The 19320-nt window shown below is 47.2% G+C and overlaps 1 protein-coding gene across 5 annotated transcripts in view; it reads right to left on the reverse strand.

Annotated features, from left to right (window-relative positions):
• Nucleotides 1-19320, reverse strand: part of FOCAD (focadhesin) — a 290506-nt gene that overhangs the window by 205128 nt on the left and 66058 nt on the right. For all 5 annotated transcript variants that reach the window (XM_059724664.1, XM_006266820.4, XM_019480766.2 and 2 more), the window contains exon 6: nt 18391-18492. In XM_059724664.1, coding sequence (XP_059580647.1) covers nt 18391-18492 — 102 coding nt within the window. The remainder of the gene's footprint in view (nt 1-18390; nt 18493-19320) is intronic.

Raw genomic sequence — 19320 nt, forward strand, 5'->3', positions numbered from 1 at the left:
GAGCAACAAAGCAGGGGCAGGAAGTGGAGGAGGAGCTGTTAAAGGCAGGGGGAGCTGAGCAGTACCCAGAAAGCTACAGCAGCTTTAAACTACTTTGTACTTTAAACTAAGTATAGCAGGGGACAGGGAGGCAGGAGATGGAGAGAGTCTAGAACTTACAAACTGCAAGACATGCAGCACTACACCCCAGGTAAGTACCAAGAGGCCCTTTGGTCATCAGAACGGGGGGGGGTACCAAAGGCACCATTTGGAGGGCTCAAGTGCCTCTATACTAATGCTAGGAGCAGGGGGAACAAGCAGGAAGAACTCACACTTCTGCTTGCAGATAATAACTTTGATTTAGTGGGGCTAATGGAAACCTGGTGGGACCCTACCCATGACTGGGCACTACACATTGAGGGCTACAGTTTGTACAGAAGGGACAGAACAGGGAAGAAAGGGGGCGGTGTTGCTCTCTATGTAAAGGAGCATTATACATCTACCCTAATCAGAATGGGATCAGAGGAAGAGAAAGTTGAGGCATTGTGGATTAGGATACATGGAGGTCGAGGGGAAAGCGACTGGGGGGGGGGGGGGGGGGGGGGGGGGAGGTCTGCTACCGACTACTACACCAAGAGGAAAAGCTAGACTTGGAATTCTTGAGGCAGCTGTCAGAGGCTGTACAGTCTAGGGATGTGGTTGTCATGGGCGAGCTAAGCTACCCTGACATCTGCTGGGAGGAGCAGTCAGCCAAATCCAGCCATTCACATAGGTTCTTAACCTGCGTGCAAGATCTTCAGCTAACACAGGAGGTATACGGTCCCATTGGTGGGAATGCCTTACTGGACTTGGTGTTGGCTACGGGGGAGGACCTGGTAGGAGAGCTGCAGATTCATGGTCACCTTGGGGACAGTGACCACCAATCAATCAAATTCATCACATGGCGTAGGGTGGGTAAGATAACTAGTAGGGTAGAAGTGCTTGAATTTAGGAAGGCTAACTTCAGTATGCTTAAGAGTCTAGTCAATGACACACTGCAGGAGAAGAGTATTGGCGAGATGGGAGTCCAGGAAAGGTGGTCAGTTCTAAAGGAAGCGATCCTTCAGGTACAGAGGGAGACGATCCCAGTATGAGGGAAAAGGGGGAAAGGAGCCAAAAAACTTCCTTGGCTAAACAGGGAGATCCAGGGGAGCCTAAGGGCAAAAAAGAAGGCATATAGGCAGTGGAAGCAGGGGGAAGCTACCAAGGAGTATACCTACTTGTCCCACACTTGCAGGGAGGCAGTTACAAAGGCCAAAGCGACTACAGAGCTGAGGCTGGCAACACAAATTAAAGACAACAAAAAGTCTTATTTTAGGTATGCAGGGAGTAAAAGGAAGGCGCAGGGGAGCATAGGTCTCCTACTAAACAAGAAGGAGCAATTAGTGACAAACAGGGGGGACAAGGCTGAGCTATTCAATGAGCTTTTTGCCTCGGTGTTCCTGAACAGGGTTCAAGATAAGTCTCCTAATGGGTTCGTAGATAGGCAAGAAACAATGGTCACAAACTGACAGAGAGCAGATTTGGGCTAGATATCAGGAAAAACGTCTTCATGGCAAGGGTGGCCAAAATTTGGAATGGGCTTCCAAGGGATGTGGTGCTCTCCCCTACCTCAGGGGTCTTTAAGAGAAGGCTGGATAGGCATCTGGCTGGGGTCATCTGACCCTAGCACTCTTTCCTGCTTAGGCAGGGGGTCGGACTCGATGGTCTGTTGAGGTCCCTTCTGACCCTAGTATCTATGAATAGGAGCATAATTCTAAACCCTCTAGAGCAGGGGTGACCAAATATGGCCAGCAGGGCTCCCCATGGGACCAGAAATTTGGTGGTAGGGGCAGGATGGCAACATTAATTGCTGTGGCTTCTAGAGCTATGGCAATTTATGCTGCTGCCATTTATCCTACCATCAAATTCAGACCTATAGGGTGCCCTGCAGGACAGATGATGTGGCTCCACTTACCAGGTCCAGCCCATGGGGCACGATGCTCTAGAGTCAAGGTAAGTTTTGTCAGGGGGTTTTGTCAAGGTAAGTTTTACTTCAGGGGGAGCAGAATCAGGACCATAATTATTCTGTATTTAAACCAAACTTCAAAGAAGTTAAAGGGAGTTTCTTCAATGACTTCAAAGAAAGGCTGTGAGAATCAGGTCCCCAACTCCATAAAGAATGGTCACTGTCTGATACTGTTTATGAAAGCCTAAATAGGGAACACTCTTTCTACCAAAATTTTAAAAGTCAGTTTTTAAAACACTTTTTTATGACTTCAATTGTGGAAAATAAAGATTTATATTTCCTGAAGAACGCACCCTGCTCAGGTACCATTTCTGTAGGAGATTCACTTAAGTGAGGATTGAGCCCAAAATTGAAATAACTAAATTTAAACACATCGTATGATTACTTGCAGAATTTCAGTTTTGTGAGGAAAAAGTCTGCATGAAAAACAGAAACAAAGTGATGTGATTTTTTTTAAAAGCACATCCCTGCTTTCTGACAAGATCTATTAATTATGAAAACATCCATTAGCATTTTAATGGATCAACATCAACTGAACTCCCAAAAACCCAGCAAATCTTCCCATTCCATATATATACACATGTTCCCATTGGCCATATCATTATGAAACAAATAATAAGAAAGCATAACAAAGTACAAATTAAGGCCCCAACACTGCCTGCTTAATTTTGTGAGCAAATGAAGTTATTCACCTCAACATGGATAAGTTCTTACAGGGTCATACTTGAAGGCACAAGGCCTACATAAAATCCTGAAGTCAAGAGGAGTTTGCTTTTGATTTCAATGAGCTTCAGATTTCACCCTGGATTTGTGCACTGTCCATTTAGCTTTAGATTATACCCATGCCCACTTTGGACAAGAATATGGGAGAACACAGAACTCTGGACTTGCTAGGTGACTGGAGAAACAGGCTTCTAAATATTTTACTTTTAAATGAAACTGACTTTTTAATGTGACATTATGAAATTACACCTCTGAAACGTACTAAAGAAAATGAATTAAATGAAAAATACACCTCTGCTAAAAAATGTCTCTCTCTCTTTCATCACTCCACTTGGGACCACAATAAATTAAACAAACATTTCTTTTAATTATCTGCTCTACAGAATATAGTATTATAACGGTTAGTCAGTTTTCCCTATTTGTTTTAGGACAGAGAAAAATAAAGACATTTAAAAAAAAACCTACAGAAAACTGGTTGCAAAAGCACAAGAGTTGGTAGGTTGATAGAATCCATTAGGTCATCACCAGGGATCCAGGTTTTCCGTTTCCCACAGAAAAATGGAGAAAACCACGGATCACGGTTTTTATCAGAGAAAACGCGGATGTCTCTTCTTAGCAGAGAAATCTGCGGATTCTCCACTTTTGCAAAGAGTTCTTGCAGGCTGGCACAGCTCCAGCCTGCAAGAGCTAATTGCAAAAAGGGCAGGAAACCCCCAGCCCTGGCTGGAGGGGGACGGAGAGGGGCGAGGGCAGGGCCTGAGCCTCTGAGGCAGCCAAGGCCAAGCTCAGGCTCACACTCGCCCTTCGCCCCTGGAGCATAGAGATAAGTGGGGTTTGGGGCAGGGCTGGGGAAGATAGTTGGTGGCTGAGGAAGCCGGACGTGCTGCTGGCCCCAGGCGGCACACCACAGCTGGGAGCAGGGCCAGGAGGTGAGGGCAGGGGTGCCCCTCTGCAGAGGGGCTTTGCGGGCAAGTGATACAGGAGGCAGTATGGTGGTGCCCACCATGCGTGGGCCACACACATGCCGCCCAGCCACCTTCCCAGGGGAGGGGACAGCAAGGCTGTATCAGAGAAATTATTCGCTTAAGCTCCCAACCTGGAAAGGGAACACCTGCGAATACTCCTGACCCCAATGGGGCTCGTTTCCCAGCTGAGACCCAAATAAGCAGGAAACGAGGGTGTGGTCTTTTCAGTTTATTCGGCCGAAGGTCCCCTGACCTTAGAAAGGCAGAGGGGGCCCCCGTTGCACTCTCACACACGTATTTATATTCTCTGGTTACATGATATTTCGCACGCGCAAAGCTTTAGCGGAAAATTACTAGTATTGCATGACTCTTCTTCAACCTGCAGGGTAAGACCAAATAAGGCACAGGTCTGCCGTTAAGCTTGTCTATCATGCTTAGTTAATATGGGGGAAGTTGTGGGCCCCTGAAGGTATAGGCTGTGCTTCCCGTATTGCCAAAGGAAACCCCTTTCTCTGCGCACAATTTCTACCAATCCCCCCTTATGGCCAAAGGCCTATGGCCTGCTGGCCATTTCCCAGGCTTGCATGACATTGAGATGAAATACTTTTTGCATAACGTGAACTACACATGCTTTAATTACAGCAATTACTAAAATAATAACTAAGAAAATTCCTAATCCCCACAAAATGTATTCTAAGATATACCTTCCCCACATTCCTAGACTTAAGGCGATCCATTCCATTACTGACCAACTTCCCAAAGAGTTTACCCATCGTGCTGTGTCTCGAATTGTTTTTACTACGGCAGTTATATTGTCAGTGTGGTCAGGAATGTAGGTGCAGCAGGGTCCTCCTGTGATTAAAGCATATACCCCTCTTTCTCTAGCTAACAAATAGTCTAATGCTAGGCGATTTTCTAAAGTCATAGCACGGTTGGCAGAAGCCTGTCCTTGCAATAATTCAATGCTCTCTGCTGTGGTAATGGTAATAAGCTCCAAGTTTTATTAGAAGTGGAGCATCCTATAGAATCTTTCATAAACCACCATACATAAGGAAGCTGTAAGGAGCTGCAGGGGGCAGAGACATTCCAGGGGCGGTACCCTTTTCTTTCAGCTTCCTTGGCCCCTACCGCAGTATTGTTTGGCCATATTAGGTGTGTGGTGTTAATGGTTAGTTTACAACCTGGCTGCCATTCTAAAAATCTTTCCTCTTCTACAAGGATTTTCCCAACGCACTTGGGCCGATAACACGGCATCTGAGAGCACTACTTTAAAGTAAGGGTTACTTTGCCAGGTACTCACTCTAATCCTATCTGTATCAGCTCATTCTGGACTAGAGAAGTTTCTTTCCCAGGGGATTAAAAGATAGGGTGGAAAGTTAGTGGAGGGGGGCTGTTTGCCACATATCCAGCAATCAGATAAATTTAGGGCCTGCGCTATGGCTATAGTGGAAATCAGGTAACTATTATCTTTCCACTGACCTTCCTGTTCTGTATCACTTTCCCACAAACAGGTGTTTGTCCTATGCGCCCCGAGCAATAATCCTGTCAGGATAACCTACTGAAATGCCATTATTAACTTATAATTTCCCCTGCTTCCACAGTGAAATACAAACACAAAATATGACAAGAAAGGTAATACAAAGCAATCCTAAAAACACAGATATTAAATGTTCTTGCATTCTTGTTAAGGAGTCTGGACAGTCCAAGATTTTCCGATTCTTTTTAGCCACAGGGGCAGAACAGAGGTCGGTTGGTCGTGACTTGCTAATGTCTCGTTTTCAGAACTGGGTTCGGTGCCAGGTTTGAGGTGACTGTGATGAATCCAGCTTTTTTTCCTCGGCAATTTTCACAGCAGTGTGCGTAGTAAGGAGAACTTGATATGGACCTTCCCAGACTGGAGCCAAGGTGTTTTTTCGCCAATGTTGTTTTACTCAAACTTAACTTCCTGGTTGATACGGGTGAAGATTACAGTTTAAAGGTACTGGCTGAGCTAAAGCAGCTGACCTGTGTAATACTGGAGAGACTCCTGTAAGGATAAAACATAACTAGTTAAAGCTTCATCTCTGCTGAGTAGACTAACATGTGGATTTTCCCATTTTTTTATATGTAATAGGAGCATGACCAAACAATAACTCATAGGGGGAAAGGTTGAAAGGTCGCTTGGGCTTGGTTCTTATAGCGAACAACCCTATTGGTAAAGCATCTGGCCACTTTAATTTGGTTTGGGAGCAGATCTTTCCTAAAAGGGATTTTATACTCCGATTCATACGCTCTACCTGACCCGAGGACTGGGGGTGATAGGGTGTGTGGAAGTGCGCTGCTATTCCAAGAACTCTGTAGACTTCTTTTAAAACAGTTTCTGTAAAGTGAGTTCCTCGGTCAGAGTTTATCTCTTCTAGAATGCCGAAACGTGGAATTATCTCTTTTAATAAGTGTTTAACTACTGCCACTGAATCTGTTTTTCGAGTGGGGGAAGCTTCTGGCCATTCTGTTAGTTGATCTACCACTACTAGACAGTGCTTGAAATATGCAGCCTTGGACAAATCCATGTAGTCAATTTGCAGTTTTTCAAAGGGTAAATATGCCCATGGTCGGGCCCCTCCTAGTTTTTTGTGCCCTCTGTACTTGTTGAAGGCTCTGCACTCTGAACATTGCAAAGTTATTTGAGCAGCTTCTAAATGTATACCTGGGGCAAACCAGGTGGATAGGACCTGTTCTGCTATTTTTTCTTTTCCCAAGTGGCTGTATCTGTGGGCATCTTGAGCCAGAGTTCGGAGCAAGGTGCGAGGAGCAATTGATCTGCCGTCTGGCACACGCCACACTCCATCTTTTCCTTGCACAGCTTGCCACTTTTGGGTCCCTGTGGAAATTTCATCTGCTGGGATTTTGTCATAAACAACAGACAAGGGTGGAAGAACAACCTGAGATCCGCGGAGGCTTTCTTTAGTCTGTAGTGCAGTGGCTCTAGCGGCAGCATCTGCAAGATGGTTTCCTTTAGCAATTTCGGAGTCCTCTCTGGAATGTCCGGGACAGTGTATTACCGCTATTTCAGCCAGTAACATGATAGCCTTTAGTAGTTCTTGGACTTCAGTAGCATTACCGATTGCACGACCAGAGGACGTGATAAAACCTCTTTGTCGCCACAACTGTCCTATTGCATGACAGATCCCAAAAGCATATTTAGAGTCAGTATAGATAGTGAGCCGGGAGGCTGTGGCCAATTCGCATGCACATCGGAGTGCCACTAGCTCAGCGGCCTGGGCGCTGGTCCCTGCTGGCAAAGGTTGCGCTTCCCACACCCAATGATGGGTAACAACTGCATATCCTGCGTGCTGAATTCCTTCTCGAACGAATGAAAAGCCATCAGTGAAAAGCACATAATCAGGATTACTTAAGGGGACGTCTAATAAATCAGAACGAGGTTTCTCTTGGGCCTCCACCAACTGACAGCAGTCATGATGAGGGTCCCCATCCTCAGGATTCGGAAGTAAAGTGGCTGGATTTAGAACTGTACATCACTGAAGTTGCACATTTTCTGCTGCTAACAGCAGTACTTCATATCTGTTCAGACACTGGTTAGAAAAATGTTGGGTGTTGTGTTGTAATAGGAGAGCTTTTATCGTATGAGGCACTTGAACCACAAGAGGGTGTCCTAACACTCTGAGACAGAGAACTGCTGCCCTCGCTACAAGATCTAGCTGAGCATAGTATGCTATGGGATGGTTGGAAATTTCCCACGGCTGAGTTAAGACACATGAAGCAATGCCTCGATTCTCATGAGTGAATAAGGTAAAGGGTCCTATCTGCACTTGCGTCTCAGCGCCACGGGGCACTCGCATAGATTTCCCAGTTACTCCCATAATTTTTTCAGTTCCTGAGACTGCAATTCCCGCCCTTTTTGGAGATTCTCCCAGTGAGGATAAATCTGCTCCCGTATCTATAAGACACATACATTTTTCCTGCTACTTGAAGTGGGACATAAGGGGATGAAGGGGCACAGGTATACTCAAAAGATTTATAGATTCATAGATGTTAAGGTCAGAAGGGACCTCAACAGATCATCGAGTCCGACCCCCTGCATAGGCAGGAAAGAGCGTGACAACCAGAGGCCCTTTCTGTACGTTACAGAGCAGGGGCAAGCCAGGGTGTAGGGCTGCAAGGAGGAGTGTGAGGAGCCCCAAAAAACCCGCTGCTGCTGAGGGGGGCAACACACTGGGAATACTGCTCTTACAGTGTATGTGAATAGCTCTGGGTGGCCCTGGGCTTGTGGGTGGCCAGTATACCTAGCTCCTTCCCTCACCAGTGGAAGGTACACAAGGTAAAGGTTGTCCTGGATCTAGCTTTGACAGCAGCAGAGTACCATAGCTCCTTAGGGATCTTGCCACCCCAGGGACCTATTACTAGAGAGCTGCTGCTGACATCTGTCAGGGGTGAGCTGCCATGATGCCAAGCACAGCACTGTACTAGCATACACAGTCCCAATGTTAAGGTTACCAACATCTTTGGCTTCATAGAGGCTGGCATCTCCCTTTGAGATTCCATTCCCCCATGACACTTCTGGTTCAACTCTTCTGTGTATGGAACCCCCTGCCCCTCTGGAGACTTCTAGGCTGTCTCCATGCTCCTGGCCAGGCAGCAATAGCCCTGTGCTCCCAGGCCCCCTTGGCAGAGGTGAGCAACAGCAGCTCCAAGGGTTGCAGGCTGAGGAGCCCACAGCAGCGTGTGAGGCAGCATATTTCTTCAGCCCTGCTCGCTCCACATGCCGGCCAAGCCGGATAGAGCTCTGGAGGGCTTCCAGCCAGCCTGCTTATTAACAGAACCCCCTTCCTGTATGTGACACTATTTACAGAACCTCCCTTATCCCACTAACAAAAGGGAGAAGAAAATAAACTTCACCAGGCAGCTAGGGTCGAGCCTGCCCGTCCCCCAGCACCTGGGGCACACAGGCAGGACTACAGCCCTTTACCACTGCACACTGTTTTTTCAACACAGCCCCCAGCTTCCCCACAAGTCCTTCTACTCTGGTTGAGGAGTCTGAAGTCCTACCTGGCTTTTACATTCATGCTAACACAGCACATTGTGGTAGTGTTACCCATGCATCCAGACTGCAGGCTGTGGGCACCCGAGCTGGCATCCCCACCCTCTGTGCCACAGCTAATACACCCAGGGTGGACCCTTATACTTTGGATCCTGACTTGCTCCATTCATTATAAGTATCCATACCCTCATGGGTGATAATGCCAGCGAGGCACACAGCTGCATAGAGGGCAGTACCTGGGACCTTCCTCTCCCTGTCCAACTGCTGCTGAGGTTGGCACACATCAGTCTGAGGCCTACTCCCCCCTCAGCCCAGTGCACCCCCAGGCTCAGCACTAGAAGATTCCCCCAGATATATCATGTGGAAGAGCCCCCCTTCATTTCATTGGGAGTCATCTATGTCCTGTTGCAAGCCTTGGATCCAGGGGTCTGTAGGATCGGTGCTTGGAGCCCCGTTATTTCCCTGGGTTCCCCGCTTTTTTTCCCTCCATAAGGGGGGGGGTCCCCTAGGGCGGTTTGGGTACTCTCGTTTCTAATGCCCTAATTGTTTGCAATAATTACACATATCATCAGGGGCCAGTTCCCTTGAGGTATTAGGCCTCCCTATAACTTCCTCTGCCTCTTCTTCTTTCCTTTGACTGGAACTGAGAGCTGAGAGCAGCAGCCAAAAATTTAGCTTCTTGTTGTTTCATTTTTAATTTTTTTTCAGCTTTTTTTGAACTTCCGGTCTCCGATCGAAGGCGTGATTAGCTAAGTCTACTAATTGTTGTATAGTTTTCGTGTTTCAATCAGGGTTATATTTGACTATGGTTTGTTTTTTTTTTAGTATCTGTTACACAACCCGCTACAAAAGTAGATGTTACAATGGTTTGATTTTGCGGAGCCTGTATGTTGAAACTTCCTCCATGGATTGCAATGGCTTTCAGCAGCCTGTTGTAGAAATGTTGCGGATGCTCGTTTGGACCTTGTACTACAGAAGTTACCTTGGTTTAGTCAGTAGTTTTGCGTCCTGCCCTGTTTATTTTTTCTAACAAGGTTTGTCTAGCTAATTGTAATCTTTCTCTTTCATGATTATCTCTGTTTATTTCCCAATTTGGGATACCAATAATCCATTTGTCGGGGATGGGGTTCCTCTAGGAACCCCTTGAGGTACCTTAATTTATTTACACTGAGGGATCCCAGTACTGGCCACTGGAGTTCGGGGTTTTCATAAGTGTAGCCGGGCCAGACACTAGTGCATAAGGCTGTAGCGCGCTTCTTACTCAATTGGCCATGTCCAGATAACTTATTCCAGTTACTTAACAATTCTCCAAGAGGACTCCTACCAGGAATTGACCGTTTCTGTCCCATCGTCACTCTTGGCAGACGTCCCTTTTCCCAGATAACCTGATACATTATAAATCTCCCCAAGGACCCTGCTTTCTTGGCTACCCTAAACATAACCAATCTGGAAAGGCAGGTTCTAGGATGCCTCAAACAGGTTGGAGGACTTATCCAGTTAGAAGGTCAGAGACAGAGACGGTTACTCAGTGCGCAAATAGAAACATAAAATGCGCCACACAGATTTATTGGCTCAAAAGAGTCAAACGGGCAATTATCTAAAATTGCCTGTGTGCCCAGGTTTGAGGAACCGGAGAGCAGACTGGCCTATAACACATTAGACAAGACATACACAACATATAAAAGACCACACCATGCCGATAAAATTGAAGGAGTCACCTTATCGTCCCACCGTGTCTGCAGCCTCAACCCAAGACTCCCATGGTGAACTCACCACTGTTATGGCCAGCTGGGGGTTGGGTTCAGGCAGCAGCGGCGACGTGACGAGCTGGGTGCTCCTGGCTGGCTCGTCAAATTTGTCGGAGAAATTATTCGCTTAAGCTCCCAACCTGGAAAGGGAACACCTGCGAATACTCCTGACCCCAATGGGGCTCGTTTCCCAGCTGAGACCCAAATAAGCAGGAAACGAGGGTGTGGTCTTTTCAGTTTATTCGGCCGAAGGTCCCCTGACCTTAGAAAGGCAGAGGGGGCCCCCGTTGCACTCTCACACACGTATTTATATTCTCTGGTTACATGATATTTCGCATGCGCAAAGCTTTAGCGGAAAATTACTAGTATTGCATGACTCTTCTTCAACCTGCAGGGTAAGACCAAATAAGGCACAGGTCTGCCGTTAAGCTTGTCTATCATGCTTAGTTACTATGGGGGAAGTTGTGGGCCCCTGAAGGTATAGGCTGTGCTTCCTGTATTGCCAAAGGAAACCCCTTTCTCTGCGCACAATTTCTAACAGCTGGCAAGCAGCCAGAGCACAGCTCTGGGACTGATGCTGCAGCCACAGCGAGGGATGGAGGTGGGAGAGCGGAGGCTTGGGCTAGCACGCAGCGGCCGCTCCCGCTTACTTGGAGGTCCGTGATGGTGGTCACAGCTGCTGCCTCCAAAACCTCCTGCTGCCGCCGCAGAGCCATGCCTGGAGCTATGCGGCCGGCCACTGGGCGGCAGCGTGGTGGTGGCGGGGCGGCACGCAGCCACCCCCATCGTTCCGTGCTGCACCACTGCCACCCGCCACACAGCTCCGAGCACGGCTCCATGGCGGCAGCAGGAGGTTGTGGAGGTAACGGCCGTCACCGCTGGCACGGGTGCCCGCTGCCACTTGCCTGTGGGACCACCTGTGCCAGTGGTGACAGCCGCTGTGTACAAAACCTCCCGCTGCCACCGCGGAGCCATGCTCGGAGCTGTGCGGCCGGCGGCAGTGGCGCAGAGCGGTGGTGGGGCTCTGAATGGCCACATGCCGCCCGGCCACCATCACGCTGCACTGCCGACTGCAGCTCCAAGCACGGTTCCATAGCAGCAGCAGGAGGTTTTCTATGCAGCGGCCATCACTGCTCGCACAGGCAGCCCCACAGGCAAGCAGCAGCTGCCGCTCGCACCAGCGGTCATGGCCACTGCCTCCACAATCTCCCGCTGCCGCCATGGAGCTGTGCAGCCGGCGGCAGAAACGCAGCGCAGGGTGTGGTGACACGTGCTGCCTGGCCACCACCACACTGCTGCTGCCACCCAGCGACTGGCCGCACACCTCCGGGCGTGGCTCCACAGCGGCAGCGGGAGGTTGTGGAGGCAGCAGCCATCACTGCCATCACAGCCCTCCAAGTAAGTGGCAGCGGCTCCTGCACGCTAGCCCAAGCCCCAGCTCCAGCCCCCATGCCCCCATCCTTCGCTGTGGCTGCAGCATCGGCCACGGAACTGTGCTCTGGCTGCATGCCATCCTCACTCTCCCCCTCCCCTGGGCAGCTGGCCGGGCAGCATGTGTGACCCGCACACGGCAGGCACCACTCCACTGCCCCCTGTATCACTTGCCCACAAAGTGCCCTGCAGAGGGGCACCCTGCCCTCACCCCCTGGCCCTGCTCCCAGCTGCAACGTGCCGCCTGGGACTGGCAGCACCCCCCGCTCCCTCAACCCCCAACCATCTTCCCCAGCCATGCCCCACAGCCCCCAAGCCCCACTTACCTCTAGGATCTAGGGGCGAAGGGCATGGCTCCACGGTGGCAGCGCTTGCCCACAAAGCCCCACCACCCTGCATGCAGCTGCCACCACTCCACACCACCATGGAGCTGTGCAGCTGGTTGTCAGTCATGCCGCTGCATGCAAGCCCCACATTCCACCCCCCAGCCAGGCGGCACATGTGGTCTGCACACGATGGCTGCCACCACACTGCTGCTGCCGCACCCTGCGACACTTGCCCACAAAGCCATTCAGGTGGCCGTGGGATGGTAGCACAGGGTGCAGTGGCGGAGTTGCGGTGGCAGCCTCCGTGTGCGAACCTCCTGTCAGGCTGGCCGGCATGTGTGTGGCCCACAGAGTGGCACCCCTGCCCTCACCCCCGGCCCTGCTCCTGGGACTGGGCACAGGGGCACACTCCCCACTTCTTGATTTACCCACACAGCACCTTCCCTTTCCCCTCGCCCCACCCCTTTCCCCCCACACTTTACCTGCTGGGGTGGATGTCAGTGTCTGTGGGTCTGGTCTGGGGGGCTGTTGCGAGGGGCATCAGGAGCGCTGTTGAGACTGTGGGGGGGGGGGGAGGGGGAGTGTGGGGCCTTTAATTTTTATCACGGATTTTGGGTTTTTAAGCAGAGAATTTGCAATTTTTAAATCAGAAAACCAGGATCCCTGGTCATCACACATATGAAACTGGTATGCGATTCAGTTCTTGTTTATATATGATCATTTATATTACAAGGATTTTCAGTTCAAATTTTTAAATTAAAAAATTGTGACACCATTTATTCAGAAGAGAAATGGCTTTTAACTATGATACTTGATTATTAAACAATCTCAGAAAAACAATATAAGAGAATCATAGGGTTGGATAGGACCAAGAACACTGTGAACACTGGAAAGCAGGATAGATAAAAATCAACAATTAAATAAAAAAAATAGATTTTAAAAAAATTTAAATCAGATCTTTTTATTTCTTTTTTTTGTTAAAATGTGCTTTTTTTTTTTAATAAACCTATATAGTTTTAATTTAAGGTACGTTAGAGCTCATAGATATCATCATGGAATAGGGATTATAACTTCTAGCTTTGGTAAATAAAATAACCGAATCATAATTCAGTTTTCTGATGTAGCTGCAAAATAAATCTGAAAAAATATCAAAATAAATCACTGTTTTAAAGTGTATAGTATGTACCTTCTAAAAATGAAACCTACATCTGAGTTATGAATAATATGTACGAGGGTTATATCAAACAACAAGTATGTGCTTTTTGTAAAAAAACACTTATTAAATCGAGGCTCCCTGACCAGTGATATATGTTGCAATTTAAAATCATGATTTAAATTGATTTGATTAAATTGATTAAATCAAATCCACCTTCCTGGGAAACTACTTCTAAACCATCCCTGTCAGATGTTTATCCTGCTTCTTTTTTAAAACCTCCACTGATAGAGATTCTACAACCTCCCCAGGCAATCTATCCTACGGCCTTCACTGTACAAACAAGTAAGGGAGTTCCCCCTGACCCCCAAGATCTCATTTCATCTACCCCAAATTACCCTTTGCACAAAAACGCTTTTATTTAAAGAGACATTTTTTCCTATAAAAATGAAGTATCAAGTATTAAGAAAGAAACACTGTTTCACATTTTCCAACTAGAAAAGCAGAGATTTTTTTCTTCTGCTGGTTGGAGGAGAGATAACTAAGCCAACTAAGGGAACTGAAATGACTCCTTACCGGTAAAAATTATGAAGCATAAAATACATCTCATAAGTTAGATCTCATAAAATTGAAAATGAAAAAAAAAGGAATGGTATTCAAGGTGAAAGTTTTCTACTTACTGAAGTACTAGACATAATATGGTTTGAAATACCACCAAAAATCTATGCATCAGACTTACTTATTTCTCTAGCTCTCATAAAGAATCGGAACTTTTGGCAGAGGTGTTATCTTCACTTCTGCCAAGAGTTCCAATTCCTTTTGCCTGTAGATCAATACAGCTACAACCTGTATCTCTCTCTCAAACACACTCTAGTATCCAGCAATAAAAAGACATTCACATTTAAAAGATTTTTCAAGAATCATTTCATTATGGAACTGTGATGTTATACAGCAGTCTATTAAAATACCAGGATTTGCCAACAATTTTCACATGGTGGCATTTAAGATTAATATCATTTCTCCCAAGCCACGTATTAGCAGACACTTCGGATACTTGCATGGTTATGCTATGCAAATGTTGACTTTTAAATGGCTTCTGTTCAGCAATGCCATTTCACTGCTGAACAGAGAGGAAGCAAGAGATTCGCATGGAAGAAATCAGAATTTTCTTAGAAACACAAGACTTTCCATGCCAGATCATGCCAACACTTTATTTCATTCAAAATCTGATGTCTGACAACAATACCAAGTCCCTTCGAAAGAAGTATATGAAACTTCATCTTTGACATTCATAGATTTCATAGAAATTAGGGCTGGAAGGGACCTCAGAAGATCGAGTTCAGCCCCCCGCCCAAGGGGCAGGAAGTCAGCTGGGGTCATAGGATCCCAGCAAGATAAGCATCCAATTTTCTCTTGAAGGTGTTCAATGCAAGTGCTTGAACCACCTCCGATGGCAGGCTATTCCAGACCTTGGGAGCTTGGACAGTAAAGAAATTCTTCCTTATCTCCAGCCTGAAACTGTCTTGCTGGAGTTTATAACCGTTCGACCTCGTCATCCCTTGGGGCGCTCAGGTGAACAAACGTTCCCCAGATCCTGGTGAGCACCCCAGATAAAACTTATAGGTGGCCATCAGATCATCCCTGAGCCTACGCTTTTCCAAGCTAAAGAGCCCCATGGCTCTCAGCCTGTTGTCATAAGATCTGTTTTCCTGACCTCTGATCATGCGCGTGGCTCTTCTCTGGACTCTTAAGCTTCTCCATGTCCTTTTTGAATTGTGAGGCCCAAAACTTGGATGCAGTACTCCAGCTGTGGCCTCACCAAGGCCAAGTACAAGGGGAGAATGACGTCCCGGGATTTGCTTGAGAAGCATCTATGGATGCAAGGCAGCGTTTTGCTCACTTTACTAGCCACAGCATCGCATTGAAGGCTCATGTTCATCTTGTGGTGAATGATGACCCCCAAGTCTCTTTTTCCGTAGTGCTAGCCAACGTAGCATTGCCGAGCCTATGAGGATGCTGCAGGTTTTTCCTCCCATGGTGGAGAACCTTGCATTTTTCAGTTTTAAACACCATCAGGTTCTCGTCCGCCATTTGCTGAGCCTGTCCAGGTCAGCCTGGATCGCCCTCCTGTCTTCAGGTGTGGATGCTTTGCCCCAAAGTTTGGTGTCATTGGCGAACTTGGCAAGTCCACTTCTGACTCCAATGTCTACATCATTAATGAAGATGTTGAACAATATGGGTCCAAGGACAGAGCCTTGGGGGACCCCACCAGTCACAGGGCACCATGACAATTGACTTCCATCAATTACCACCCTCTGGGTCCGACCACAGAGCCAATTTCCCAGCCAGCGGATTGTGGTGGACCCAAGGCCACAATTGGCCATTTTTGCCAAGAGGTGATCAGGGTCTCAGTGACGATGTCTTGGGCTGAAAGTTCCAGAGACCTTTTATGTATAAACATTTCCTCTTACCAGTTTTAAATTGGTTATATTTTAAATTTCACTGAAAAACCCTATAGCAGAGGTTGGTAACCCCTGATGCATGTGCCAGAGCAAGGCATGCAAGAACATTTTGCTCGGCACGTCACAGCCAGCCCAGGCTCTGGGCAGCTGCCACTGGCCAGGAAGCCTGGGATGTTCTCAGCAGGAGGCCAGGAGCCTACAAGTCCTGCTGCAAGCACCCCAGGCTCTGTGGCAGGAAGCAGCTGTCCAGAGCCTGGGGTGGCTGTGGCAAATAGCCAGGAGGCTGGAAACAGTTGCACCGGGGCTCTGGTCAGGCTCCATGGCGGCAGCAGCAGCTGCTGTGCATCTTCAGACAGACAGCGCAGAATGCCTGGGGTTGTGATGCATCCTGAGGTGTGCATGCAGCCACTACTGCCCCCAAAGAACCCAATGCAGCTGTTTGCAGCCTCCTGGATGCCTGCCACAGTTGGCCCAAGCTCTGGGCAGCTGCAGCAGGTAGGCAAGCTGCAAACAGCTGCACTGGGGTCCAAAGCCCCAGCACTGGTGGATATACGTGCACCTCAGGGTGCATGGTGGGAAAGGGGCCTGGGACAGCGCATCTCCAGCCGTTCCCTTACCATCTCCCTGGAGGCACACATGCACCTGCTGCCAACAACAAGGATGAGGCCTCTCACAGCTCCCCTGCCTTCTCCCTCTGGCATGCCAAGTCAAAGCATGGGTCAAAGTTGGGGTGTATTTGGCACTCTGGCTAAAAACGTTTCCAACCCCTGCCATATAGCGTTATGTTGTGGAAAAGGATAAATAACATTTATCTACTCTGTACCTTAAGCCCCCTCTACACATTACAGGTATGAAGCAATTAACTGGTTTATTGTGCAATTACCTTAAGGCCAGCTACACTTGCAAAGTAGCTATCACATGATAAAAAGCTCCAAACAGCTATAAAGGCAGACCTCAAAAATGTGTATTGGTTGCTACTCAGCTTTAAAGAGCAGGTGTAGCAGGGTCTTCCCCGCAGCTGGGAGCCCCATCAATTGACAGGGCTCCCAGCTGCAGGGGTGTACCATGCTCAGTGTGAAACCCTCAAGCCCTGATGATCGCAGCTGCCCCGAGACTCTGATGCGCATGAAACCCCCAGGTCCACACGTGCCGCTAGGACCAAGAGACCTGCACCTGACAAGGCACTCTCTCCCGGCTTTGTATGGCCCCTGCAGCTGAGAGCCCCCTCAGCAAAGAGGTCTCCCAGCCATAGGAGCCTGCTTCTTGTCAATGCAGAGGGAACCCGGGATCAGACTCCCTCTACACAAACAATAAGGCACAATTAGATCTAACGCACAATCCCATAATTGCACCTCCTGCCATGCATGTGTAGCATGACGCAATTGTGTGAATCATGCATTAGATTCAACTGTACCTTTACCTGCATGTGTAGAGGGGGCCCTTGTGACTAACTTGTTCAGAAAAGCATGAGCTTTTGCAGGAGACAGCCTACTTCATCATATGCTATGAATGGACTCTAAAGGTGTGTCCAGACGTGCATGGACATTTGGTTCCCCGGGGACAAGTAGTGGCGGTGCACCTTGCACCACTGCTTCTTGTCACCAGGGAATGCCTGTGCCATGTGCACTTTGGTGAGTGGCTTGTTACCCCAGGTGGGGTGGGGGAGGCTGGGAGCCTCCCGGGGCTGCAGCTGCGGTGATTCTGCCACTAAGCCTGGCTGGCAGCAGAGCACACCTCTGGGAGGGCCAGTTCTGCTTTTCAGCGACATGCTGGCCAAGCGTGCATTGCTCCGGGGGTGCTTTCCATGGTTTTTTTGGACCCCTGGATATCCAAGGGTCAAAAAACCTACAGAAGAAAAAATGGCACAGAGCACACTCATGCAGCAGACCCTTGTAGCATGGAGAACACAGGACTGAGTGGTATGTGGCACTGCAAACGTGTTCGCAGTGCCATGTACCGCACAACTGTGCTCGTCTGGTCACGCCAAAATAGTCTAAAAAGGGTGAATGAAGCTATAATGAGAAACTATTTTAATTACAATTTAAAAAATTGTAATTAAAAAACATTTTTAAAAATTTGTGGGGGGGGGGGGGGTTCAGATTATCAAGTTTGTTGAAACATTTTATTTTCCATGTAGAAGTTAGTGACTTTTTAAAACCAAATACATTTTCCAAAACATTATCAATGAAAACCTTTGATAACCAATTCCACAGCATTTTCAATAGACTTTATCATAACATTTTTCATTATGGAATTTAGCAAATAAATTCTCCACACCCAATACTTTACAAGTCACTGTAACATTTTACATTTTGGCTAAACTACTTTTTGATTTTTCAACTAGGTCTAGTCTACAATGTATATCATTCAAGGAAGTCTAAGATTTTTTTTTTAAACAAAAAACAGACAACTATTCCTATTTACGTACATTTCTCTCACAGTGCATCAAACACTTTTTTGAGTGCATTCCACAGACATAATCCAGGTATTTATATAGAGGGGGGAGAGGGGGGGTTACCTCTCTTGGCACTGTTGGAAGAATACTGTTATCTGCTGCAGGACAACTGGCCAGCAAACAGGTCTGTTTTCAAGTACACTGATTAGTGGATGAGGAGGGTTCCTGAAAAATAGAAATAATATTTGCATCAGCAAGGTAAGACAAATTTGTACAGTAACTACCTTCAAAATAAAACCAGTACAGAAGTAAACTATTTAACCCTTGCCTTTTCCAGTCTCCTTCACTAGTTTTATCAAGACAATTATATGTCAAAACAATGTCTCTTCTGGGGTTCTCTGAAAACAAGAATTAAGCCTACTTTTTATCAGAAAAGAATCTAAGATAAAATATTTAATTTTACAGTCTTGCCTATAATTAAGCTAATAAAGATTCCCAAATGTGTGACCTATCTTAAATTAAGGGTTGCTGCTTTACAGTCAGCATTTTAAAAACCAGGTACTTCATTTATAACAGTTGTTTAAACATACACTAGGGAAATAATTTTCAATGGCAAAAAGGTAAGCCAAGTGCCCAACTCCCACTGAAAGTGAATAGGAGTTGGGCCCTTTACACCTTTGAAAGTTTCTCTTCAGCATCTTAGTTTTAAGTTCCTAGTTTTAGAAGCTTGGGTCTTGGTATTCATGGAGCACCTTTCATAATAAGATATTCCTAAAAACTGTTTAAAGCAATTAGCTTGGATTCCAAAAAACATACCAATCAATTAACCCACCAAAGGAGCCTTGGTCTGCTCAGCACTAAGTTTCACACACAGCCTAGCACATCAGAACATATTTTATAACAAAATGAAAGGAGCTTAGTTCACAGGGCAAGTTATTAAATCCTCTCTCCAGTGAAGGAACTAGTCCTAAATCATTAGAAAAGCCACAGATACTTTTCAGCTCAAACCAGAAACATATTGTTTAATAAACAACTAGGACACAAATCGGTATT

This window comes from Alligator mississippiensis, chromosome 3, assembly GCF_030867095.1.
Source record: "Alligator mississippiensis isolate rAllMis1 chromosome 3, rAllMis1, whole genome shotgun sequence".
NCBI classification, from domain to species: Eukaryota; Metazoa; Chordata; order Crocodylia; family Alligatoridae; genus Alligator; species Alligator mississippiensis.